We start from the raw sequence: 26,413 nt of genomic DNA, 5'->3' as shown, positions 1-26,413 counted from the left end.
ACGCTCGCTCTTACCCAACTGACACGTAGCTCCGACTCCCAGGTGAGTACACACACACACATCAGATCACAGTCACTCTCACACACACCTCACACATCACATCCACACACTCACAACATCCTGGGATATCGCTTGCTTCTACACCGGCTCCGTCACGATCCCAGCAGCGCCACACATAACCTTGCGATGCTGGGATCTTGACGGAGCCCGTGAACGCTGTTAACCATTATACACATCGGGTAACTAAGGTCCCTTGGTTACCCGATGTGTATCATAGTTAACAGTGTACACCGGCTCACACTCACTCTCACACACACCTCACACATACATCACATCGCATCCACACACTCACAGCATCCGGCGATATCGCTTGCTTCTCGGCCTCGATACTGTGCTGTTGTGACCTTCCAGGACCTGTCGGAGGATCACATGGCCAGAAGCATGTGGTATCTCCGGATGATGTGAGTATGAGCGCGTATGTGCAATATCGTCAATGTGTGTGTGCGTAAGTGTATGCGATCGGGTGTGTGAGTGTCGGCAGAGGAGCATGGCGTGCTGGAGGAGGCTGGGAGGAGAGAGGCTGATGCTGGGGACAGAGAGGCTGATGCTGGGGACAGAGAGGCTGATGCTGGGGACAGAGAGGCTGATGCTGGGGACAGAGAGGCTGATGCTGGGGACAGAGAGGCTGATGCTGGGGACAGAGAGGCTGATGCTGGGGACAGAGAGGCTGATGCTGGGGACAGAGAGGCTGATGCTGGGGACAGAGAGGCTGATGCTGCGGGGAGAGAGGCTGATGCTGGGAGGAGAGAGGCTGATGCTTCGGGCAGAGAGGCTGATGCTGCGGGTAGAGAAGCTGATGCTGGCGCAGCATGGCGGATGGAGCACGTTTGGGAGTGCGCAGCATAGCGGATGGAGCACAATTGGGAGTGCGCAGCATGGCGGATGGAGCACGTTTGGGAGTGCGCAGCATGGCGGATGGAGCACGTTTGGATGGAGCACGTTTGGGAGTGCGCAGCATGGCGGATGGAGCACGTTTGGGAGTGCGCAGCATGGCGGATGGAGCACGTTTGGGAGTGCGCAGCATGGCGGATGCAGCACGATGGGGAGTGCGGAGTATGGCGGATGGAGCATGTTTGGGAGTGCGCAGCATGGCGGATGGACCACGTTTGGGAGTGCGCAGCATGGCGGATGGAGCACGTTTGGGAGTGCGCAGCATGGGAGATGGAGCACGATGGGGGGTGCGCAGCATAGGGGATGGAGCACGATGGGGAGTGCGCTGCATGGGGGATGGAGCACGATGGGGAGTGCGGAGTATGGCGGATGGAGCACGTTTGGGAGTGCGCAGCATGGCGGATGGAGCACGTTTGGGAGTGCGCAGCATGGCGGATGGAGCACGTTTGGGAGTGCACAGCATGGGAGATGGAGCACGATGGGGAGTGCGCAGCATGGCGGATGGAGCACGTTTGGGAGTGCGCAGCATGGGGGATGGAGCATGTTTGGGAGTGCGCAGCATGAGAGATGGAGCACGATGGGGAGTGCACAGCATGGGGGATGGAGCACGATGGGGGGTGCACACCTCCCCCCAACACACATGCACGCGCACTGCACAACACACCACACACACACACTGGGAACCACAAACAACTGCCCTACACAGACACCCACACACAGACAACGCTGCACACACAAATATACGCACATACCGCACAACACACACATTGCACAAAACATACCTCCCCCAAAAACACACCACACACACAAACCGCGCAACACACACACACACACACACACACACACACACACAACGCTCCACAAACAACGCAACACACAAACAACACCGCTCTCACCCCCCGCCACACCCAGACAACACCCAGAACATGTACAGCGCCCTACACAAACACTTGGTAACTACACACAACAACATCTATATTTTATATATATATATATATATATATATATATATATATATATATATATATATATATAACAAAAATCATACATGAACTACACAATACGTAAATTCTAGAATACCCGATACGTAGAATCGGGCCACCTTCTAGTATATATATATATATATATATACCGTATATATATATATAATGTATGTGTGTAAGTATTAGGGTGGGAAAAATTAAGAAATCTGGAGGGGGAAATTGTGCGTTTGCGTCTCCCCTTTCTGAGATCTGGAACTTTTTAATTTTTCCGTTGATGGACCAGTATGATGTCTTGGTTTTGCATGGCGACTGGATTGTATTGATTTTTTTATGATTGCGAAGGCGTGCAGCGGCCAGAAAATAGCAGTTCTGGTGGTTAATGTCATAGATCAGACTTTTATACATCTGAAAATAACAAGTGTTATTTTTTTTTACTTTTGAACTAGAAATAGAGAGGGTTTCGAACTTTCATGTTTTATTTATTTTTTTAATTTTTAATTTTAGCCCCCCTTCCCCCTCGATCACTTGTTTTGCATACGGCATTACTACAGTATATAGTGAAAATTACCGTCTATCGGTGACAAGGGCTTTTCAGCGTGCTTCAGGCTGACATGGCGACCCCTCAGCATTACTGTGACTAAAGGCCGATTTCTACATATCAAAAAGTTATGACCATGGCAAAAAAATTATCAGATCATGTTGGATTTTTACCAACTTTTGGCCACACAGGGTGACAATACTCAAAATAACGCTGTGGTTAAAGCAAAAATCACGAGCTATTGCTTTGAGAACTTCTTTAAAAAAAAATTAAAAAAAATTGGGAGCAAATAGTTTCAATATTTTAAGTAAACTCTGAATTGAGTACATTTCTGCCACAAACGCAATATAAAATTGCCTCCAAACGGCAATTTATCAAACGCGTCAAATCAACAGTGAGTCAAGGAAAATTGGATAAAAGCAACAGAAATCCGCTGAATTGTAAGGAACAGTTATTAGACATGTTTGATGTAAATCGCTGCTAAAATGACTCATAAATATACCTCAAGGAGCTGTAATTGTAGGCCTTGTGCCTAAGAAAACAAAACACGGAGCAGTTGTCCATAGCAACCAATGTAGTTCCCAGTGCTAGAATATGAAGGTATAGGGTTGCTATGGGCAACTGCTCCATATTCTACACCCTTGACGATTTCCAACCTCTCCATTCCTCATTAATATGCCGAACTACAAGACACGCGGCCACTAATCCAGCGCAAGGATTACTAATCCGAGGGGGGTGCAAAACCTGAAAGAGGGAAAAGGTTATGTTGTCCTTAGTAACTAATGAGGGCGTAGCTTTTTTTTGTCTGGAATATAAGAGCCTAAATGATATCGGCTAAAGAGGTCCGGATCAATCTTGGGGTTCGCTTGTACCTCCAGACCTCCCATCTAAAAGGAATCTGCAACAGAGGCTCCAATGCAAATATGAGCAGATCCATACCCACTCCTATAGTCATGGAGCAGTGTACCTACAAGGTCAGCACCAAAGGACAGTATCACACTGTTCAAAGACATATCCCCAAGAACAGGAGAATAGTAAATTTAAGTGATCAATTCAGCCATACATTTCCAGGAGGAACTACAGAGGAACAGCACAATGCATAGTTCTAAGAAAAAGCTATTGTTATTTCAGGAAAATAAAAGGATTTGCTAGGAGAGATGACAGATTTGAAGAGTTTAAATTAAAAACGAAACAAAAAAAAGAGAAAGAAACAGAGAAAAAGAGAAAGAAACAGGGAAAGAAAGAGATAGAGAAAGAAAGAAAGAAAGAAAAGGAAAAAAAGAGAAAAGTTAAAAGAGAAAAAAAAGAGAAAAGAAAAGAAGAAAAAGAAGGGAATTTTGTTTACTTACCGTAAATTCCTTTTCTTCTAGCTCCAATTGGGAGACCCAGACAATTGGGTGTATAGCTACTGCCTCCGGAGGCCACACAAAGCATTACACTTAAAAGTGCAAGGCCCCTCCCCTTCTGCCTATACACCCCCCGTGGGATCACGGGCTCCTCAGTTTTAGTGCAAAAGCAAGAAGGAGGAAAGCCAATAACTGGTTTAAGAACAAATTCAATCCGAAGGAACATCGGAGAACCGAAACCATTCAACATGAACAACATGTGTACCCGAAAAAACAAAAATCCCTAAGAAAACAGGGCGGGTGCTGGGTCTCCCAATTGGAGCTAGAAGAAAAGGAATTTACGGTAAGTAAACAAAATTCCCTTCTTCTTTGTCGCTCCATTGGGAGACCCAGACAATTGGGACGTCCAAAAGCAGTCCCTGGGTGGGTATAATAACCCCTCGTGATAGGACCGTAAAACAGCCCTTTCCTACAGGTGGGCAGCCGCCGCCTGAAGGACTTGTCTACCTAGGCTGGCGTCCGCCGAAGCGTAGGTATGCACCTGATAGTGTTTGGTAAAAGTGTGCAGACTCGACCAGGTAGCCGCCTGGCACACCTGCTGAGCCGTAGCCTGGTGCCGTAATGCCCAGGACGCACCCACGGCTCTGGTAGAATGGGCCTTCAGCCCTGAGGGAACCGGAAGCCCAGCAGAACGGTAGGCTTCAAGAATTGGTTCCTTGATCCACCGAGCCAGGGTGGATTTGGAAGCTTGCGACCCTTTGCGCTGACCAGCGACAAGGACAAAGAGTGCATCCGAGCGGCGCAGGGGCGCCGTGCGGGAAATGTAGATTCTGAGTGCTCTCACCAGATCCAACAAATGCAAATCCTTTTCACATTGATGAACTGGATGAGGACACAAAGAAGGCAAGGAGATATCCTGATTGAGATGAAAGGGGGATACCACCTTAGGGAGAAACTCCGGAATCGGGCGCAGAACCACCTTGTCCTGGTGAATCACCAGGAAGGGAGATTTGCATGACAGCACTGCTAGCTCGGACACTCTCCGAAGAGACGTGACCGCTACTAGAAAAGCCACTTTCTGTGAAAGGCGAGAAAGGGAAACATCCCTCATAGGCTCGAAAGGCGGCTTCTGAAGAACAATTAGAACCCTGTTGAGATCCCAGGGCTCTAACGGCCGCTTGTAAGGAGGGACGATATGACAAACCCCTTGCAGGAACGTGCGTACCTGAGGAAGTCGTGCTAGGCGCTTCTGAAAAAATACAGATAGCGCTGAGACTTGTCCCTTGAGGGAGCTGAGCGACAAACCTTTTTCCAAACCGGATTGCAGGAAAGAAAGAAAAGTAGGCAATGCAAATGGCCAGGGAGAAACTCCCTGAGCAGAGCACCAAGATAAGAATATTTTCCACGTCCTGTGGTATATCTTGGCGGAGGTTGGTTTTCTAGCCTGTCTCATGGTGGCAATGACCTCTTGAGACAATCCTGAACACGCTAGGATCCAGGACTCAATGGCCACACAGTCAGGTTCAGGGCCGCAGAATTCTGATGGAAAAACGGCCCTTGAGACAGCAAGTCTGGTCGGTCTGGTAGTGCCCACGGTTGGCCTACCGCGAGGTGCCACAGATCCGGGTACCACGACCTCCTTGGCCAGTCTGGAGCGACGAGGATGGCGCGGCGGCAGTCGGACCTGATCTTGCGCAGCACTCTGGGCAACAGTGCCAGAGGTGGAAACACATAAGGAAGCCGGAACTGCGACCAATCTTGAACTAAGGCGTCTGCCGCCAGAGCTCGGTGATCGTGAGACCGTGCCATGAAAGCCGGGACCTTGTTGTTGTGCCGAGACGCCATTAGGTCGACGTCCGGCATCCCCCAGCGGCGACAGATCTCCTGAAACACGTCCGGGTGAAGAGACCATTCCCCTGCGTCCATACCCTGGCGACTGAGGAAGTCTGCTTCCCAGTTGTCCACGCCTGGGATGTGAACTGCGGATATGGTGGAAGCCGTGTCTTCCACCCACGTCAGAATCCGCCGGACTTCCTGGAAGGCTTGCCGACTGCGAGTTCCTCCTTGGTGGTTGATGTATGCCACCGCTGTGGAGTTGTCCGACTGAATTCGGATCTGCTTGCCTTCCAGCCACTGCTGGAAGGCTTGTAGGGCAAGATACACTGCCCTGATCTCCAGAACATTGATCTGAAGGGTGGACTCTTGCTGAGTCCACGTACCTTAAGCCCTGTGGTGGAGAAAGACTGCTCCCCACCCTGACAGACTCGCATCTGTCGTCACCACCGCCCAGGATGGGGGTAGGAAGGATTTCCCTTTCGACAATGAGGTGGGAAGCAGCCACCATCGAAGAGAATCCTTGGCCGCCTGAGAAAGGGAGACGTTCCTGTCGAGGGACTTCGACTTCCCGTCCCATTGGCGGAGAATGTCCCATTGCAGTGGACGCAGATGAAACTGCGCGAAAGGGACTGCCTCCATTGCTGCAACCATCTTCCCTAGGAAGTGCATGAGGCGTCTCAAGGGGTGTGACTGGCCTTGAAGGAGAGATTGCACCCCTGTCTGTAGTGAACGCTGTTTGACAAGCGGAAGCTTCACTATCGCTGAGAGAGTATGAAACTCCATGCCAAGATATGTTATCGACTGGGTCGGGGTTAGATTTGACTTGGAAAAGTTGATGATCCACCCGAAACCCTGGAGAGTCTCCAGCGCAACGTTCAGGCTGTGTTGGCATGCCTCTTGAGAAGGCGCCTTGACAAGCAGATCGTCTAAGTAAGGGATCACAGAGTGTCCCTGAGAGTGCAGGACTGCAACTACTGCTGCCATGACCTTGGTGAAGACCCGTGGGGCTGTCGCCAGACCAAAAGGCAGGGCTACGAACTGAAGGTGTTCGTCTCCTATAACGAAGCGTAGAAAACGCTGATGCTCTGGAGCAATCGGTACGTGGAGATAAGCATCCTTGATGTCTATTGATGCTAGGAAATCTCCTTGAGACATTGTGGCGATGACGGAGCGGAGGGATTCCATCCGGAACCGTCTGGTTCTCACGTGCTTGTTGAGAAGTTTTAGGTCCAGAACGGGACGGAAAGACCCGTCCTTTTTTGGTACCACAAACAAATTGGAGTAAAAACCGTGACCTTGCTCTTGAAGAGGAACAGGGATCACCACTCCTTCCGCCTTTAGAGTGCACACCGCCTGCAGAAGAGCATCGGCTCGGTCGGGAGGCGGAGACGTTCTGAAGAATCGAGTTGGAGGACGAGAACTGAACTCTATCCTGTACCCGTGGGACAGAATGTCTCTCACCCAACGGTCTTGGACCTGTGGCAGCCAAATGTCGCCAAAGCGGGAGAGCCTGCCACCGACCGAGGATGCGGAGAGAGGAGGCCGAAAGTCATGAGGAAGCCGCCTTGGTAGCGGGTCTTCCGGCTGTCTTTTTTGGGCGTGACTGAGCCCGCCAAGAATCTGAGCTCCTCTGATCCTTTTGAGTCCTTTTGGACGAGGAGAATTGGGACCTGCCCGAGCCTCGAAAGGACCGAAACCCCGACTGTCCCCTATCCGACATAGTCAGCAGCTGCTGCTGACTAAACAGTGGAGCTATGCGTGGATGTCTGACCTCCTTCGCACAAAGCTTGAAAACTGAGGAGCCCGTGATCCCACGGGGGGTGTATAGGCAGAAGGGGAGGGGCCTTACACTTTTAAGTGTAATACTTTGTGTGGCCTCCGGAGGCAGTAGCTATACACCCAATTGTCTGGGTCTCCCAATTAGGAGCGACAAAGAAAAAAGAGAAAAAAGAAAAAAAAGATAAAAGAAAAAAAAAAAAAAGAGAGAAAAGAGAAAAAAGGAAAAAAAAAAAAAGAGAGGAAAAAGAAGGAAAGAAAGAGAGAGAGAGAAAGAAAGAAGACATTCAAAGTTGTAAACAAGTCTTTTATTGTGCTCCTTAAAGTGTCTGACTCACCTTAAGCCTTCTGAGTTGAATATCTGAAAATCTGCGCACTCCATTACTGGAAGGGACAAGACGGTTGTACAGAGCCTGCAGGATATTAATGGTGGCTTGTTAGCATGAATGGCGACTAGGTTGTCTGTGTCAGGTAAAATCTAAGGCCCCTTTCACACGTCAGTGATTCTGGGACGTTTGTGCTTTTTTTTTAAACCAGAATCACTGACATAGGCAGACACATTATAATGAATGGGTCTGCTCACACGTCAGTGATTTTTCACTGCACATGTCTCCGTGCGGCGTACCCGCGTGTGCGTGATTGCCGCACGGAGACATGTCCATTTTTTTCTGGCATCACTGATGTCCCACGGACCACGCAGTGGTGTGGTCCATGAAACACATGCCAGAAAAAAACGTGCTTTTAAAATAAAAAACATTTTAACTCACCGGCGTCCAGCGATGTCCTCTGCAGCCCGTTCTGCCTGCTGCTTCTGAGCCGGCTCATTATTGTCGCGCATATTCATTATGTGCGACACAGCCGACCCGGAAGCAGCTTCTGCGGGGGTCACCGCCGGCCGGATGCTGCACCGCGGGAGCGATCAGCACCATGGAGAGCGGGAGCGGGCGCAGGTGAGTTGTTTTCTAAGTGCAATCACGGGCCACGGAGAACGGAGCCCGGATTGCACTTAGACAACCCACGTGTGCCGTGAATCACGGCACACGCAGGGACATGTGCGTGTTTTACACGCCAGTGAAAAACGTCACTGTTATTCACTGACGTGTGAAACGGGCCTAAGACTGTAAGTTGTAAGTATACACAGCAGGTGCTCGCCATGTATGATGGGGTTCAGCTGCCAAGGCCACTAAACACCTGCCATCGCATCGAAGTGCATCCATCTGGATGTCTGGGATAGGGTTAAGTCAGACTTTTATGTTGTGTAATGCACATATATATATATATATATATATATATATATATATATATACACACACACAAGTTTATATATTATGCTGTGTGTGTGTATATATATATGTGTATATATACTAGTAACACCTATTTACAGTAGATATCACTGGATCCACTATTCACAGTAGGTGATGTCACAGCTCACCTCCTCCTCCCTTCACAATAACTTTGTCCAGGTTACATTATGTCTAGTTTATATTCCTACACAAATAGTGTCTGAGTCGGTCTATTGCTGGCTTTTTTTTAAAAAAATCTGGATTACACTATGAAATTTAAAAAAGAAAAAAAAAGCATAAAAAAAACAAACAAAAACACATTTAACATAAAAACCTGATGTCAAACAATGTGTCATTTGCTGCTATATTCTTAATAATGTGGTGGAATGAAATCCAATCTGAGTCCTGCCACAAACCTCCATGTTACACGGGCGCATTGCAGCAGATGGTGGAGTGGATAGAACCGAACGCTGAATGCATAATAGATTTAGGTGAATATCTTCTTTTTCTACAGATAGTGATGGCAGCTGCGGTGTCAGTATTCTTGGTGCCAGGACCCGCTCTCACCTTGTCAGACTGTGTCAGCTCATGGAAGATCCGCGCATCAATGGCAGCCGCCACTAGATTGTTAGCAGCGGTTATGGCGTGTATGTCCCCAGTGAGATGGAGGTTGAACTGGAATTAAGCACAAAGACTGAGATTCACTCCAATATAGAAATATTAAATGTCACAGAAAATACCCTCTAATATCATTGCAATCACAGCGGCCGTGTCACCGCCTGGACTGGTAGTCACAGCAGTCATCGGACTAGAACAGCGGCCGCTGGCTGCCTACTAACATGTTCCCATTTTTATGATTTTCTATATTATTCTCTTCTTGTGTAATTTGACTATGCTTTATATTATAATTCTAGACTCAGTGGAGCTAGGAGATGTTCTTGCGGCCATGTATGGAGAGGCAAGTGGAAACAGGACCACCCCTTTAAGGAGGACGTGTCACCAGGTCAGAAGTGTCCAAATAGGAAAGGGTTCTTTACAGTTAGAGCAGTCAGACTGTGGAATGCCGACCACAAGAGGTAGTGATTGCAGATACTATAACAGCTTATATAGAAGGGCTGGATGATTTCATCAGTACACACAACATTGTTGGATATAAATGACTTAGGGTACTTTCACACTTGCGTTTTTTTCCTTCCGTCCCAATCCGCCCTTTTGGAAAACAGCGGAATCCGTTAACGGATTCCGCTGTTTCCCATAGACTTGTATGGAGGACGGATTGTGCCAAAAGTACCTGCGTTGCTTCCGCTGGCCGATGCTGCGTTGCTTCCGCCGGGTGGAAGGAACGCAGCATGTAATGTTTTTGAGCGGCGGAATCCTCTATATTTCACTGCGCATGCTCATTTTTTTTTTATTTATTTTTTTTTTTAATCACAGAAACTTTATTTTGTCTGTTGGTGGCCGAACGTTCAGCTGAGCGCACGGCAGCCGGCATGTGAGAGCGCTCAGCTGATTGCCCGGCCGCCGGCATGTGAGAGCGCTCAGCTGATCGCCCGCCAGCCGGCATGTGAGAGCGCTCAGCTGATCGCCCGCCAGCCGGCATGTGAGAGCGCTCAGCTGAGCGCACGGCAGTCGGCATGTGAGAGCGCTCAGCTGATCGCCCGGCCGCCGGCATGTGAGCGCGCTTAGCTGATCGCCCGGCTGCCGGCATGTGAGAGCGCTCAGCTGAGCGCCCGGCCGCCGGCATGTGAGAGCGCTTAGCTGATCGCCCGGCCGCCGGCATGTGAGAGCGCTTAGCTGATCGCCCGGCCGCCGGCATGTGAGAGCTCTCAGCTGAGCGCCCGGCCACCAGGTGATCAGTTGATCGTTCACAATAGTCTGCTGACGGTAAAACTGTAAAGAAGAAGAAGAAAAAAAAAAATCTTTCCATTGTGTTGTACGATCCGTTGCTTCCGTTGTGCCATTATATGCAACGTATCCATTACACAACGCAATGCAACAGATGCCGTTCAACGCAAGTGTGAAAGTAGCCTTAGGGACAAAATGTAGAATTGGTGGAGGAAGGGTGAACTAGATGGACCTAGGTCTTTTTTCAACCTAAGTAACTATGTAACTAGATTGTGTTCTTCATTTATTCCCACAACTCCCTGTATATTTAGGGGTTTTCTTTTTCTTTTAAATCTGCCATACGCTTTTAGAGCTTTGGGCCTTTTTGTTTAGTGTTCATATTTATGGTCTTTTCCAAGGGGGAGTGACTTACATGATAATTATGCAGCACATACTAAAGACACGCCCCAGAGGATCCTGTGAGCAACACCCACTTGTAATCTCACGATTGGTGGAGATCCCAGAGGTCAGACCACCAGCGATCATTCACTGACACAATTTTCTAACGATATAGAACCATTTAAGCTGGAAAAAAACAGTTAGGCTGCGTTTTTTTTATGCAGATTGTGCCACAAATCTACATGTCTATCTTTATGTCAGTTATCCCACCAAAGTCAGTGATAATGTCCTGCTGATAAAACACTGATTGTACTGAAACGTCAACACATAGTCTAGGTAGTGACATATTGCTGGATTCAGGCTATCTGCCCCTACATTATTGCTGCTCTCAGATTACAAAGAAAAAAACCTGATGACGTATTCCATTTTAAATACTGGTATGCTGCAATATTTACTGAGTTAACACTAGAAGTGCCAGGAATTTCGAGCTCCATAGGGTTCCAATGGTAGAAATGTTAAATGACCCCTCTCTGGGACTTCTAGTGTTAAAGAAATCTTAAGACAGGTGGAAGGTTCATTTTGGAAACCTGGACTTACCTCCTCCATTGGAATAACCTGTGAGTATCCTCCTCCGGCAGCACCGCCTGCAAACAGAACAAGATATAGAAGACACCTGTCAGCACATGGTTACATCTTTTCTTCTTACTAGGATGTATATTTAGAATACCCCATTTATTCACCTTTAATCCCGAACGTGGGACCCTGGGATGGTTGTCGGACACAGGCGAATACGTTCAGTTTCAAATGAGCGCCAAGAGCCTGAACCAGGCCTATGGTAGTGGTGCTCTTCCCTTCACCCAGCGGGGTCGGGGTTATACTGGAGGTAAAAACCACAATCAGTAAAGAAAAATACCTGGAAAACTTCCAAGCTATATAGAATATAGCAGACTACATATAATAGACTCATAAATGGAGCCCTACAGACCTGTCTTATAACGGCTCCATCAGATTTCCATAATTTCACAGGAAAAATTAAAAAAAATAAATCAGGAAGCAATGGAAATTGCCTTTCTTGACAACACATAGGGTATATACAGTGTGTCCACCCATATCCTGTCCACTGCCATTAACTTGAGAACGGCGGCAGCTATAGGCATAGAAGTGGTGTCTAGGTATAGTAAAGTAGCCATGTGCTACGCAATGAAATCACCTATAGCGCCACCTGGTGGAAAACAACAGAGTTAGCATTTTTATCTCGAAAATGGAACGAGATATAGAAAAAAAGTGAATTACAAAGTTGTAGGGCATCATCAATTCAATACGAATCGACACCTTGCATACAGAAATGCTATGATTAGAACGTGTAAAATTCACAAGGCTGCGGACGTGAAGCGATACCTCATGGAGACCTTCCTACAAGTCATTGGGTATAGTGGCTGCGTGGCCTCCACGCTCACCTGACCTGATCTCATTGCACTTCTTTCTTTGAGGTCACATCAAACAGCAGGTGTATGCGACCCCTCCACCAACATTGCAGGATCTACGACGACGTATCACAGATGCTTGTGCAAACTTGTCACCTACCACATTGCACAACGTGCAGCAAGATACAGTATGCTGTCCAGAGTCCAGATGTGCATTGCAGCTGACGGGGGCCACTTTGAGCATCAAAGTTACATGAGCGCCATATGCGTGACCAGCATTCAATATTTGGGGGGGAGGGGGGGGTCATGGGTTTCATATCATAGCATTTCTGTATGCAAGGTGTTGATTCATATTGAATTGATGATGCCCTACAATTTTTTAATTCACTTTTTTTCTCTCTCTCGTTCCATTTTTAAGATAAAATTGCTAACTACGTTGTTTTCCACCAGGTGGCGCTATAGGTGGTTTCATTGCGTAGCGCATGGCTAATTTACTATACCTAGACACTACTTCTATGCCTATAGCTGCCGCCGTTCTCAAATTAATGGCAGTGGACAGGATATGGGTGGACACACTGTAGAAGTGCCTAAGCACTAACAAACATGTAGTTGCTACCTACCTGCCTGGTGCCGCTCTTCACCAGCTGGGCAGCCACAGACCGCTCCTGCTGGTGATACAATGGCTTTGTCAACCAAGTGGCGGCTTCTCATCCGCCCTGCTGTGCTCAACGTCATGCCGATAGGCAACTGGGAAACCAGCTGTCCCGGCCCGTCTACAGAGCGTAGCGGATGACAGCCCACTGCTCAGTTATCACGTCCACGGGAGTAGCTGATCACCGGTAAGAGCAGTCTGTGACCGATATGTACCGACGAAGAATGGCGCCGGACACAACAGGTAGCAAATTCCTTCTGTCATTGCACTGCGTACGCTCATTTTGTTTTTTTAACGTCCCGGATATCCCCCTTAAATATATGACCTCATACCCTAAGAAGTGTCCTATTATGGCTCATCTACCTCCTCCCTCCTTGAATGCTAGAGCTGTCAATCAAGGAAGATGGTGGTGGAGATAGATTTTAGACAAGTAGGAGGGAAGGTGCACTGAATTTTGGCCACATCAAGGGTGCACTTGGTTTGAACATTTTGTGTTGACTCCCTTTAAATGTCCATCAAGATCAAGATTTCTGCTTCCCCTATACGGAAAAGGGTGGACAGCTCATTTATGATTTTCAGGGATTTCCTGGATACATTTGCTTGCTTATCATTTGCACACAATGTGTAGATACATTCGCACAACACAAACAGAAATTGAGCAGACGCCTCTTCTCTGAATATATAGCTGTGATGGCATGCTGAGAGTAGTAGTCCTACAAGCTTTCGCCACTATCCAGACACGGAATGAAAGGTAAATCAAAAGTACCCAGTGACAACAACATATTTCCCATCCTTCTGTCCCTGCAGACGCTTGATGGTAGAGAGCAGGACTTTGGCTTTTGTCTGCCCGTATAATTCCACCTCTTCTGGCAGCAAACCGATCTCTTCTGAAAGCCGCGAAATAGCGGTGGGCACACAGGACCGCGAGATCTCAATGTCACTGGGGGAGGAAAAAAAGAGGACTGAGCAGCACCGAAACGGGACTCCTAGGACTGCAAAGAGTCATACGGCACTAACTACGGCTGGTTGTAAGATATGAATACATTTCAGCTAGTGATTCATGAACCCTAATGATAGAGATAGATATATATAGATCTATTTATATATATATATATATATATATATATATATCTATACACACACACACACATCTATCCACATACATACAATGAGCCCAATTCATCAGTTGCAATTTATTGGCCACTTTTTTTGTCTTTTAGTATGCTGACTTTTCTTGTGCCAAATTCTTCAAAACTGTATATGCAGTTTATAAATTTGTCACAACAAAATTGCTCTTTATTTTGGTCTTTTAACCAGTTTTTGCAGCCTGTTAAACACCAAAAAAAAAGAAGCAATTCCTTTAAAAAGAAATCTGTCAGCAGGTTTTTGCTATGTAAGCTGAAGCCAGCATGCTGCAAGGGTTAATACAGAAAGTTCAGGAATGCCTGTTTTGTCACAGTCCTATCTGTCGTTTATTTGTATTTATTTATTTTTTTTAAGCAGCAGGACCCTTATCATTACAGGAGTAGAAACTCTTGTGCAGGGCAGTCCAGAACACTCATTCCTCCGATTGTAGATTGACAGTGAAGTGTCAATCTCTATACAGCTGGTGTGGACAAGACAGCTATCAGCTCTGCTACATGGCAAAATCTAAACATCCTGATCGTGTCAGAACAGCTGCACCCAGTCATCTAAGTCAGAGGTTCCCAACTCCAGTCCTCAAGGCACACCAACAGTGCATGTTTTCAGGATTTCCTTAGTATTGCACAGGTGATAATTTAATCACCTGCAAAGGTGCTGAATCCAACACCCATGCAATGCTAAAGAAATCCTGAAAACATGCACTGTTGGTGTGCCTTGATGACTGGAGTTGGGAACCTCTGATCTAAGTGATACATCGTTGGATTCAGCATCTCCTTACCTACATCATACTGCTCTCAGATGAGGTAGCAAAAACCTACTGACAGATTCCCTTTAAAAGGGAACCTGTCACCAATTTTTTTTCCCTATTAAACCATAAATATCCCCTTCTGCAGCTCCTGGGCTGCATTCTAGGAAGGTGCACCTTGTTGCTTGTCCCCCTTGCAGACCACTAAAAGAACTTTATAAAATCTTACCGTTTCTTATGCAAGTAAGTTTGGTTGGACAGATGGGCGGGCTCTAATTCGTCTCCTATCCCCCCTCCTGCCGCTGTTTGCTGTCCCCCAGTCATGATTTACATGGATGGCGCCGCCCCCGTCATCGTCCACGCTGCTGGAGTCTCGCGCAGGCACATTTCCCTGTGCCCCTATGGCGAGGCTGAGCATAAAGTTTCCCTCGCGCGAGCGCCGGTGATATAGTTGTGCAGGCGCGACATTAGGGGCATCGCTGTGTATGACCTCACCAGCGTCATCCTCGTACCCGCGCATAATCTCGTGCCTGCGCATTTAGCTCTGCCTCTAACTTTATGCACAGGCGCTGGCCAATGCTTATCTGTATCATTCCCGGCACCTAGAACCCAGCTTTCCCTGGTGCCAGAAATCGATAGGAGGAGCTACCGGACACACCGCAGAACATTAGAGGAGGCAAGAACAGTAGGGGAGGGGGACGATGCTGTGGACGATGACGGGGGCTGTGTCATGCATGTAAATCATGACTGGGGGACGGCGAGCAGCAGCAGGAGGGGGGACAGGAGCCGAATTAGAGCCCGCCCATCTGGCCAACCAAACTCATTTGCATAGGAAATGGTAAGGTTTTATAAAGTTCTTTTTAGGGTCTGCAAGGGGGGCAGCAACAAGGTGCACCCTCATAGAATGCAGCCTAGGAGCTGCAGAAGGGGATCGTTTTGGTTTAATAGGGAAAAAACTGGTGACAGGTTCCCTTTAAGCACCAAACTGAAAACTGGGCCTGAAACCTTACTTAATGCAGAGATTGGAGAATGGTACACTCAAAAAAACATTTCGACCTTTGGTTAAAAAAAAAAAAGCCATAAAAATTATCTTAAAGCACTAGATAAGCAGTTTTCAAAAGGTGGGGTGGGAACTTACAAAGTGACATAAAACAAGAAGATAAATTACTAAATCCACTAAAAAGAAGAACATTACAGAAGAGTGGAGAACCAGCAATGATGAATCAGGGCCAATGTGTTATCAGAAAGTGACCTAGTGATTAAATATGCTTTATTAATGATTTAATACAGTGTGTATTAGAGGATGATAATGAGATTGCGGAAAAGCAATCTGTATACAACAGGAAATACAAGTCTTTATATATAATTTAGCAATTTTCATATTGACCACTATGCTATTAAATCTATATTTCCTGTTAGGTACAGGTGATTTTTCAGCAGTCTCATTATCCTAAACTAAAAAATTATCAATGGCTGTGGTCACTGCCATTTACAGAAGATAACAGAATCAACCAATCAGAAAGAGGTATGTCACAGCTCACCTCCTCCCCCTCCTGTACAATGAACCTTGCCCCAATTGGAGCATGCTCAGATTACACTTCTATAAAAACCGAGCCTGCAACAGTTTGACTGCTCCTGTGCATGTGCCCAGCATGAAGTGAGCCCCTAGAGGTCATTGTGAAAATTGCAATAGAATTTTTTTTTTTTCTTTAACAGTGATATGTTTTATATTAATTTGAGGTTATTTTTAGCATGCACGTGCAAATATATACATACACAAAAATTTATGAAAATAGATCACACGTGTCAGCATTGGAATGTGATAAAACCTACATTTACGATTGCTTGCACTGTGTGTTTGTCAATTACATTTTATTAGCAGTGACTTTTCTCTCCGCTGCCATCTTCCTCGTGTTTACCGGTTTATTATCTTCTGCATACCATGTGTTCTGGGTTTGCAATGTTCACTTAGTATTACTAGAGGTGACAGAATAGTGTGACTTTACTTTCTACCTTTTCTTATTGTTACAATACTATGTACCGTACTTTTCAAGATCTATGTGTAAGAGAACGTGCTGGGAGGAGAAACTACTCAGCACCCTGTGTACTGCTAACAAGCTGATGCTGCACAACCCACCTGATAAAACACTGGAGAAATATGACAGCTCATGTAGACATAAGACAGATAACACCGCACGTAAAGGTTCGGTTCCACTTGCATTTTGCACGGGTGCATGCAATCCGATAAAACATTGGATTGCTCTCAGTCTAGTGCTAAACTATGGGGCACTGTCCATCTGCAATTAATTTCTCATGCCATAGCAGCATGCGAAACGAATCGCAGCATGCTACATTTAGCAGCGATTCTCGGGTCACACACACCCATACAAGTCTAAGGGAGACCGTGAAACATTGCACTCGCATGTCATCCGACCGCAGTACGATGTACACAGAGTCAGCGGAGGAGATGGGAGAACGTGCACCCTCCCTCTTCTCCACAGCTGTAACTAGATCGCATCACAGTTGCATGACCCTTAGCTGACGCTCGCAGCAGAGGGTCATTAGCAGATCACTTCCTATACTCTCGCATCGGAAGCTGTACACTAACAGAACTGTACCCTTATGGTAAGGGACATCACTAGTTTCATGATAGCTGTTCTCTCCTGTCATGGTCTTAGGTTCCACTAAAGGGTACTTTGCACGCTGCGACATCGCAAGCTGATGCTGTGATGCCGAGCGCGATAGTCCCCGCCCCCGTCGCAGCTGCGATATCATTGTGATAGCTGCCGTAGCGAATATTATCGCTACGGCAGCTTCAGATGCACTCACCTGCCCTGCGACGTCGCTCTGGCCGGCGAACTGCCTCCTGGGCGGGGGGGTGGGGGCGGGTCGTGCAGAGTCACTGCGACGTCACACGGCAGGTGGCTAGTAGGAGCGGGTTGTAAAGAGCCCACCTCCTTCCTTCCGCATAGCAGACGGGAGCCGCGGTGACGCAGGTAGCAGATGTTCCTCTCTTCTGCGGCTTCACACACAGCGATGTGTGCTGCTGCAGAAGCGAGGAACAACATCAGACCGTCGTGTCACCGTAATCATGGAATTCGCCGACGCTACACCGATGATACGATTACGACGCTTTTGCGCTCGTTAAATCGTATCATCTAGGATTTACACACTATGATGTCGAGAGCGACACAGGAAATGCGTCACTTTCGACATGACCCCTCCGACATCGCACCTGCAATGTCGTAGTGTACAAAGCCCGCCTACGTCTACCATAATAACTTTCTAATATGTAGCTATTCATTTGCACATGAACTTTGATTTCACCAATTCTGAGTCGTAAGGAGCAGGCACTACCATGCTCAGTACTAGTGATGACCAAATACTACCATGCTTAGGTGCTGGGCACTTGTAACAAGCAAATACTACCACTACTGTGTGCCAGGAGCCAGATACCTGGATAGGCACGACTCAGGCATCTGTGTATAATGAAAGAATGGAAGGTACTTTGAGAACGCAAATATATATATATTTTTTCCCCACAGATGGGTTAGAAGAGGAGGGGAGGGGGGGGGGTGTTTGCCAACAGGTAGGTTTATGTGAACACACACACGGGACGGTCACACTTATGTATGAGAAATTGGTCCAATTCTCATGCCAGAAAGTTGTACGAGTGGTAATTCGTGTGCAACATGAGTCAGCATTTTGTTTTCAATCGTGGTCCGTGCACAATCCGTATGTGATTAGATTTGGATGCGTTTTTATCGCAGAACACAGATGTATGATGAGTGATCCATATATATCAGTCTTTGTCTCGCACCCGAGTCTCACGAGAGATAACCTTAGGCCGGCTTCACACTTGCGATTGCACTCGTGCGAGTTAATGCGAGAAAATCTCGCATTGCACTAGGACCAATGTTAATCAATGAGGCAGCTCCGATCTGCTATTTTTTTTTTCCAGTCCAAATCTGACAAAAAAAAAAACAAACAAAAAATTAAAAAAAAAAACAAAAAAAAAAACACAGCATGCTGCGTTTGTGAGTTTCTTGCACGAGTCTCTTCAATGAAAGTCTACGGGTGCGTGAGAGGGGGGGGGGGGGGGGGGAAAGAGTCACACAGACGGCACATACACCATCCTAGTGACATCAGTTTCTCAATACATTTCACGCATGTAGCAGAGAACACTGTAAATGCTCCTGTACATAACAATACATGAATAGCAGCTGCAGTGTGCAATGTGAGAAGAAATCGTCCTACTTCCTAGCTTGAGAATCGGACCGATTTTAGACTGGCAAGTGTGATTCCAGCTTTACAACTGCAGCATGCTGCTATTTCTTCCTTCAGTCTGATTGGAGCTGAAAAGAAGAGGATGGTGGAGGGAGAATGGGACGCAGAAGCGCACATCGGAGCTGCCTAATTGATTAGCATTGGTTTGAGTGCAAATGTGAGATTTTCCTCTCATTGCACTTAAGACTCTCATAAGGGTACTTTACACACAACGATATATCGTCGGGGGTCACAGTGTCCGTGATGCACATCCGGCGCCATTAGCGATATTGTTGTATGTGACTAAAAGGAGCGACAATCAACGTTCGCAAAAACATCACAAATCGTTGATCATTGACACGTCGCTCCTTTTCATAATATCGTTGGTGGTGCATGCCGCTGGTTGTTCGTCGTTCCTGCGGCACCACACATCGCTATGTGTGACACCGCAGGAACGATGAACATCTCCTTACCTGCCTCACCGGCAATGAGGAAGGAGGTGGGCGGCGTGTTCCGGCCGCTCATCTCCTCCCCTCCTCTGCTATTGGGCGGCCGCTTAGTGACGCCGAACGAAACGCCCCCTTAAAGAGGAGAGATCGTTCGGTGTCTCCAGCAACGTTGCTAAGCAGGTATGTGCATGTGACGCTGCCGCAGCAATATTGTTCGCTACGGCAGCAATCACCCCCATGACGAAAAAGCGACATGGGCGGGTGCTATCGCTAGCGATGTCGCAGCGTGTAAAGCACCCTATACACAAGTGTGACACTGGCATTTATTTGGACCTGGTATAGCAATACAAGCAGTGTCCATGTTTTACAGACAATTTAAAAAAAAAACAAAAAAAAAACCCCCACACGTTACTAACGTTACTTTCTGAAGCTCAGCCACAAGGTTTCATCAACTAAATATCTGTAAATATGTAGTAGGAATAACAATATTAGCAAATACCTGATTCACCATGTCTTACCTCATGTGCAGGGCATTGGAGGACCTTCAGTCTACATAGTTATGACCATGTATATAGTCAGATGATAGTGGTCATAACTATAGATACCCAACTGTAAGTGTGGTTGCAACCATGAATACCAAAAGGTCTTGCACATGAGGTAAGTGACAGTGAATCAGAAGAGCTATACTACATTTCTAGTTGGAGGTATTTGCTATTACCCTACTACATAATAATTTGGGATAGGATCTTTGAGATGGGAATAACCTTTTAAGACGTGAAGGCAGCAAGGAAGAGTCGAGGACTGGAAGTGGACACAGACACAGCTACAATTTCCTTATGAATAAAATACCAGTTTTAGGGCAACAATGCACCGAGGGCGATGAGACTGGCATTTATGGAAATATTTACCCTGCCAATCTTCTACAACCCCTGATTTTATAGAAAAGTTCTTGAGAGATGTTCCCTTTAATACATGGGAGCTACACTCCAACCTTAGAAGATGATCAGGGCAATGAAGAAGCCCATAGAGCAGCTGTAATAGGAGTGGAGATTCCCCATATGGACCTCCATCTATGCCAAACCTAGACCCTGCGCCCATCCATGTACAGTAGGTGGAAGGATTTTGGCACAATGACTGTGTTCTGATTAAATTCAATGTTCATGGTGCCATCTTATTCAGGTTTTCCTCATCTTTATTTGCAATCCTCAAGTCAAAACCAAGAGCAGTGCAGCAAAAGTGACCACGACAGTCGCAGAAATACATAAGATAAGTGCAACACTACAGACCCACAACTACAGTAATACAAAGTGAACATGAGCAGCCTCTGAAGATACAAAACGGCAGTAAACAGGACGTCTGGACACAGCGGAGAAGGTATGACACCAGTCTTACCTAGAAAAGAAAGCACAACATCAGTAATAGCAGAACACGGCCACCGGGTGCAAGGATTTACATCAAAGGGGTAATGCAGCAGCTCCCACTTCAGCTTATATGGCATCTGTCAGCCACTTCTAGATCATGTATCTGTTTAAGGCTATGTGTACTTTTTTTTGGTGCCGTTTTGTTACAAATCTGCATGCCCAGCCTCATGCATATTACGGTCACCCATCATCACTGTAAAGCTGACAGACTACGGCTCTGTTGCTTTTTTTGTATGTACTCCACCTACCTCCCACCTGAAATGCAGATCAACTGTATAGGTTATATCCTTCCCCATAAAATAAAGTTGTAGTCATCCATGTAACTGCCATACCACTAACCCTTATAAATTGCCATCTTCAACTCAAACTTTTCGCTACAGACCACAATAATTACAATACGCCCTCCCGATAATGGATGCCAGGCAAAGTTTCTCCAGGGGGTCCTAAAGAGTCCCTTTAACCCAAAATAAGAAAACCCAATACTATTGAAGGAGTCCAAAACTACTGTTGGAGATTTTGCAACACACACACACACACACACACACACACACACACACACACACACACTTTCGGAATGAATGAGGTTTTTTTGCCATTGACAAATAGCATTGCATTCTCAGGGCATTACCTGGGCACTGGAGTCTGCGCCTGCAGCTTGGTGTATTCGATGCTCCACGTGCCCGGCTGGAATCTTTCCAGGTAACGCTTTGCACTCTCTACAGTGTTCTGAAATAGAAGAGAAGAGGGCATCCATTGTAATCCCATACACGAGGCATTCTGCATGACTATGGTAGGAATTGTTTCTACAAACCTCCATGAGCATGGCTACTGTCATAGGGCCAACGCCACCCGGCACTGGGGTTATGTAGGACGCCTTCTCCTTTGCTTCCTCATAGGCCACATCTCCAACAACTCGTTTACCAGACTGTTTAGTGGCGTCTAAAATAAATGAAAAAAAAAAACCAAAACAAGGGTGTACTAATATAAACATTCAATAAAGTATTGAGCTTTTCACATTAGGTCAACATGGCCAATTATAAAGAAACTGAAGGTCATCCCATCATTAGTGGCTGGAGGCTTATGATGGAGGCCACTTATCTTGCAGGAGAGATAGACATACATTACAATAAAACCAGATAAAAAGGGCGAAGGGGCAAGGATAATTTAGGATTGCAAAAACACACACACACACACACACACACACACACACACACTATGGTCCATTGAACATTCATCCTGTACTATGCAGGTAAAAACATGGTGACAAGGTGGAAGTCCAACTTTTTGGACCATTTCCAGCAAACCTTTTTCTGTCGTAGGTTTTCTTCGGGGGAGGAGAATCTGGTGCATGTGTCTAATCAACACTGTTGGTCATTCTCTGGTGAAGTCGCAAAGGTTTGTGTTATGGCCCCATGAAGGTCAGGTTCCCCCCCTCCCCCCAAAACAGCCTACATCAGCTTCTTTCCTGCCATATGCCACTAGGACGCACTTTCTCCTCCAGGTAAGTGATGCCCAAGTACCCAGCCGTCTTCATAATGTAAAATAAAACCCATGATTGGCCAGGCCACCCTCTTACATTGCACCATAGTTCACTTCTGATGCTCATTCATATGTACAGGGTCAGTATGGGCACTCAGGTCTTGGATTACTCGGCAAGCCAAGATGTTCTGCAGGGTCTGACACCACATCAGCAGCTCATGCTACAAGAGCACTTCTGTGGAACCAGACGGGCAAGCCTTCACTCCTCACATGGATTGACCCATCATGGGCTCCCATTATTTAGTCACTTGCTCACCAGCTGCATTTAGGTAGACAAGGACCACTGGATGCCAGGAACACCCCTAGAGACATGCTGTTTTGCATAAGCTCTGGTCATCGCATTTTTGGCACTTGCTCAATATCTCCTAATTCAAACAACCTTTTAAAAGTTATTCCCAAGCCAGCAACTCACCTCCTACTCATTTAATAGGAGATAATTGGCAGATTGCTTCAGGTCAACCTGCTTAGGACCTCTATATCCCAGAACCTGGTAACATGGCCCTGCAGATCCCAGTTTTGAATGGAGGCGTTGTGTGCGCTCCGCACTCTGCTATTCTGAGTCTTAGACACATGAAGCAGAGGCCAAGCACGCACACCACTGCTCCATACAAGACAGGGCTCTGCATAGCCACCATTCCAGCAGTCACACCCCCAGCCATCAGTAACATATGGATAAGGGATAAAGGATTTGTGCAAATAAATTAAGTTACTAACCACTTGCAGTCCATATATATATATATATATATATATATATATATATATATATATATATATATATATATATATATATATATATATATATATATATATATATATATATATATATATATATATATATATATTATAATCTGACCTTTACAACAAATTAGGAGCCCATTCACCTCTTACCTGGTACATGGTTAATGCCGCAGTCGATCACAATGGCACCAGGCTTGATCCAGTCACCTTTAACCATCTCTGGTTTACCAGCACCAACGACAAGAATGTCCGCCCTGCTCACCTGTACAAGCAGGACAATGAATGTCAGCATCTGAATCCTGGCGGGATCCTACAGACTTTATACTGTATTCTCTGGCGCCTGTGTAAAGTGTGCAGCAGCGACCATATGAAACTACGGCACAACACGCAACACTGGTGGCACAATCATTAGAAAAGGTCTGTGTCCCCAGCCGGTCGGAGCATCCACAATGGCTGCCGGCAATCACAGACCTCAGCGGCATGGATATGTATCTGCAACAGTCAGCGACTACAAATAGACAACTTTAGCTACCAGTAATCAGTTTTGTCAAAGTTTCAGTTATGGTAGGATATCCCTGGTACAAAATAGTCTCTGCAGTTACCGATGGGCTGGTAACCCTCCAGGTTAGGGCGAACACAAATGGATTACAACATTTTCTATTTTCCACAACTCGCCTCCTCACTGAGCGACTCAGTCTTTGAGTGACAGGTGGTGACTGTAGCATGATTCCACAGCAGCAGGTCGTGCATAGGAGCGCCCACAATCTTACTGCGCCCGATGACTACCGCTCTCTTCCCTGCAATCTGCACTCCTGGATAAAGATGAAAAGAGGGAGAGGACAATGAATAAACTGTCATTACATCTTTCCTACTAGAGATTAAGGCTCGTTTCACACCTTTTCGCCATTTGGCGGATCAGTCGCACTCCAGTACAGTGTATACAGTACAATGGCAGCGCAACAAGCTCCGGTCACATGCTGTCATGAGACCTGGAAGTTACAGCGCTGCCATTGTACTGTATACACTGTACTGGCGTGCGCCGGGTCCGCCAAATTGGCAAAAAGAAGGCTGTGTGAAACTAGCCTTCGTTCACTCCGTAGCTCCCAACAGTCATATCACCGATATAAGGAGTTCTTGCCTATCCACAGTGTAGGTAATAGTCATAAGTGGAATACCCCCTTTAAGAATGGGTAACCAATGTCAGATCAGTGTCCATCCCTCACAGGTGAACAGAGCAAAGTTTATCCCCAATTCTTTAAAAGGGATTCACTATTGATGGTGCTCAAATCTTAAGCATCATGAATCAGAGCCTGGCTCCTTAACACACACACTTCGTGCAATAGTAAAGAGGCCACAATTCACCAGCAAGCACTACTGCTGGCCTCTGCTCCGGCACACTTGGCAATAAAGCAAGTGTCAGGTCTTCTGATAAAAGTCTGCAGATAATCTGACGGCAGACTCCGGAATTCTTACAGTGTTCTGATTCTCCAGTATTGCAGGTGGTCACTTGACGGCAAGTTAGTGATTTGCACATTTAATCAACATTCTGACTAAATGTGCTCAGCCTGACTCAATTCCATTTGTATGCAGCTAGGCTGAGCAAGTCTAGTTGGCATGTGGCTGGAAGTATGCAAATTGCGGTCATGTGACCCCTCGTTCCAGATGGAAAATTTGGGAATCAAAGTGGGCACCACATGCCTTCAGAAGTCTATAGTAACAGATTGACTGAAGACCACACCTTTAAAAAGGTCAGGGTCAGACATGGCCAACAGAAAGAGCAAAAGCATGCTGGATTGTGAACAACGTTCTGCTGTAATGCTGGAGATTACCTGTTTGTCTGATAAGGTCCAAGCATCCTTTTGGTGTACATGGGATAAAGCAATCTCCAAGATCGCCCCTGGCCAGTTTTCCTGCATTAATACTTGTTAGCCTACAATTAAAAAAAAACAAAAAAAAACACAATGACAACATGAAGACAGCTATAGAATACGTGTTTGGGATTTGGACACTTTGCAGAATCAGCCCCATGTCACTCACCCGTCCACATCTTTGGCAGGAGATACAGCGTTAGTGACCTTCTCCGTGTCAATTTTGTGGTCCGAATCCAGAGGCAGCTGAACAATCAATCCATGAAGCAATGGATCCTCATTAATAGACTTTATTCTGCTCAATACCTGCAAAACATGGATCGACAGTCACTATGCGCAGGAGGCCCGTATACCCAGAGCCCTGTACAACGTACATAGGTAGTAATAGATCAAAGCTGCTGGACCAGAGCTCCGCAGACCGCCTGCTACGTATTCTGATTAATAGGTCCAGGACACATGGAAGTTCACAGGTCTAGTAGCAACAGACTACTGACATGGCCACTTTGATCAGGGGCATTTTCTTCAGCTCTAACCTTACCCATAGGACAGGGGAAACTCCCTGAACACTGGGGCACAACCACCAAAGCCCAATAACGGGCTCTGCACACCCAAACTTGAATGAAGAGCTGCACATGCTCAGCCTCCGCCCCACTCATTCTCTATGGACTACTAGACCGGTACTCAAGATTTCACCGGCAGTCATAGCCAATCTCGTTACCTCGCCTCCACAATACCCCGATAAAGTCTCTCACCTCTGCCTCTGTTGCCGCCTTCGGAAGCTTGACATGTCTGGCATTAATTCCAATCTGAAAAAAAAAAAGAAAAAAAAAAAAAAAGTGGAAATCAAGTGATATGTTAAAGAGGCGAAGCTCAGTACAAAAAGCCGTCACATCAGCCTATGTAGTCACCCACTAAAACACAGGGCTTCATCCTCCAGGACCCCCACAGACATCTATAAAGGGGGTAGTAAACACATGGCATAGTTTTTCAGGACTACCAGTCACTGTGCCGCCGGTGGTCAGTAGCGCTGTTGTGAAGGGCAAAAACTGTCCTTACGTTTTTAGGATTAACGGCATTCTCCCCCTCTCCCCAACAACCATGATGTTATCGCAAATCCAAAAACTATTCTCTAACACAAGATTAGACTACCCCTTTATTGTAGGCACACTACTGGGGGACACTGATGCAATACCAAAAAGGGCAAATATGTCTTTTGTATTTATGGCAAGTGA

General features: G+C 46.4%; 1 protein-coding gene across 1 annotated transcript in view; it reads right to left on the bottom strand.

The window, feature by feature from the left end:
- The window catches only part of MTHFD1 (methylenetetrahydrofolate dehydrogenase, cyclohydrolase and formyltetrahydrofolate synthetase 1), an 87,568-nt gene that overhangs the window by 47,942 nt on the left and 13,213 nt on the right, over positions 1-26,413 (bottom strand). The window contains exons 4-15 of the mRNA XM_075331222.1: positions 25,934-25,987; positions 25,351-25,487; positions 25,143-25,243; positions 23,989-24,125; positions 23,464-23,575; positions 21,848-21,975; positions 21,665-21,762; positions 13,779-13,952; positions 11,677-11,813; positions 11,534-11,580; positions 9,281-9,388; positions 7,769-7,843 (exon numbers count right to left, since the gene is read on the bottom strand). Coding sequence (XP_075187337.1) covers positions 7,769-7,843; positions 9,281-9,388; positions 11,534-11,580; positions 11,677-11,813; positions 13,779-13,952; positions 21,665-21,762; positions 21,848-21,975; positions 23,464-23,575; positions 23,989-24,125; positions 25,143-25,243; positions 25,351-25,487; positions 25,934-25,987 — 1,308 coding nt within the window. The remainder of the gene's footprint in view (positions 1-7,768; positions 7,844-9,280; positions 9,389-11,533; positions 11,581-11,676; positions 11,814-13,778; positions 13,953-21,664; positions 21,763-21,847; positions 21,976-23,463; positions 23,576-23,988; positions 24,126-25,142; positions 25,244-25,350; positions 25,488-25,933; positions 25,988-26,413) is intronic.

The sequence above is a fragment of the Anomaloglossus baeobatrachus genome, chromosome 12 (assembly GCF_048569485.1).
Source record: "Anomaloglossus baeobatrachus isolate aAnoBae1 chromosome 12, aAnoBae1.hap1, whole genome shotgun sequence".
Taxonomy (NCBI): Eukaryota; Metazoa; Chordata; class Amphibia; order Anura; family Aromobatidae; genus Anomaloglossus; species Anomaloglossus baeobatrachus.
This window is presented reverse-complemented; position numbering and strand designations above follow the sequence as displayed.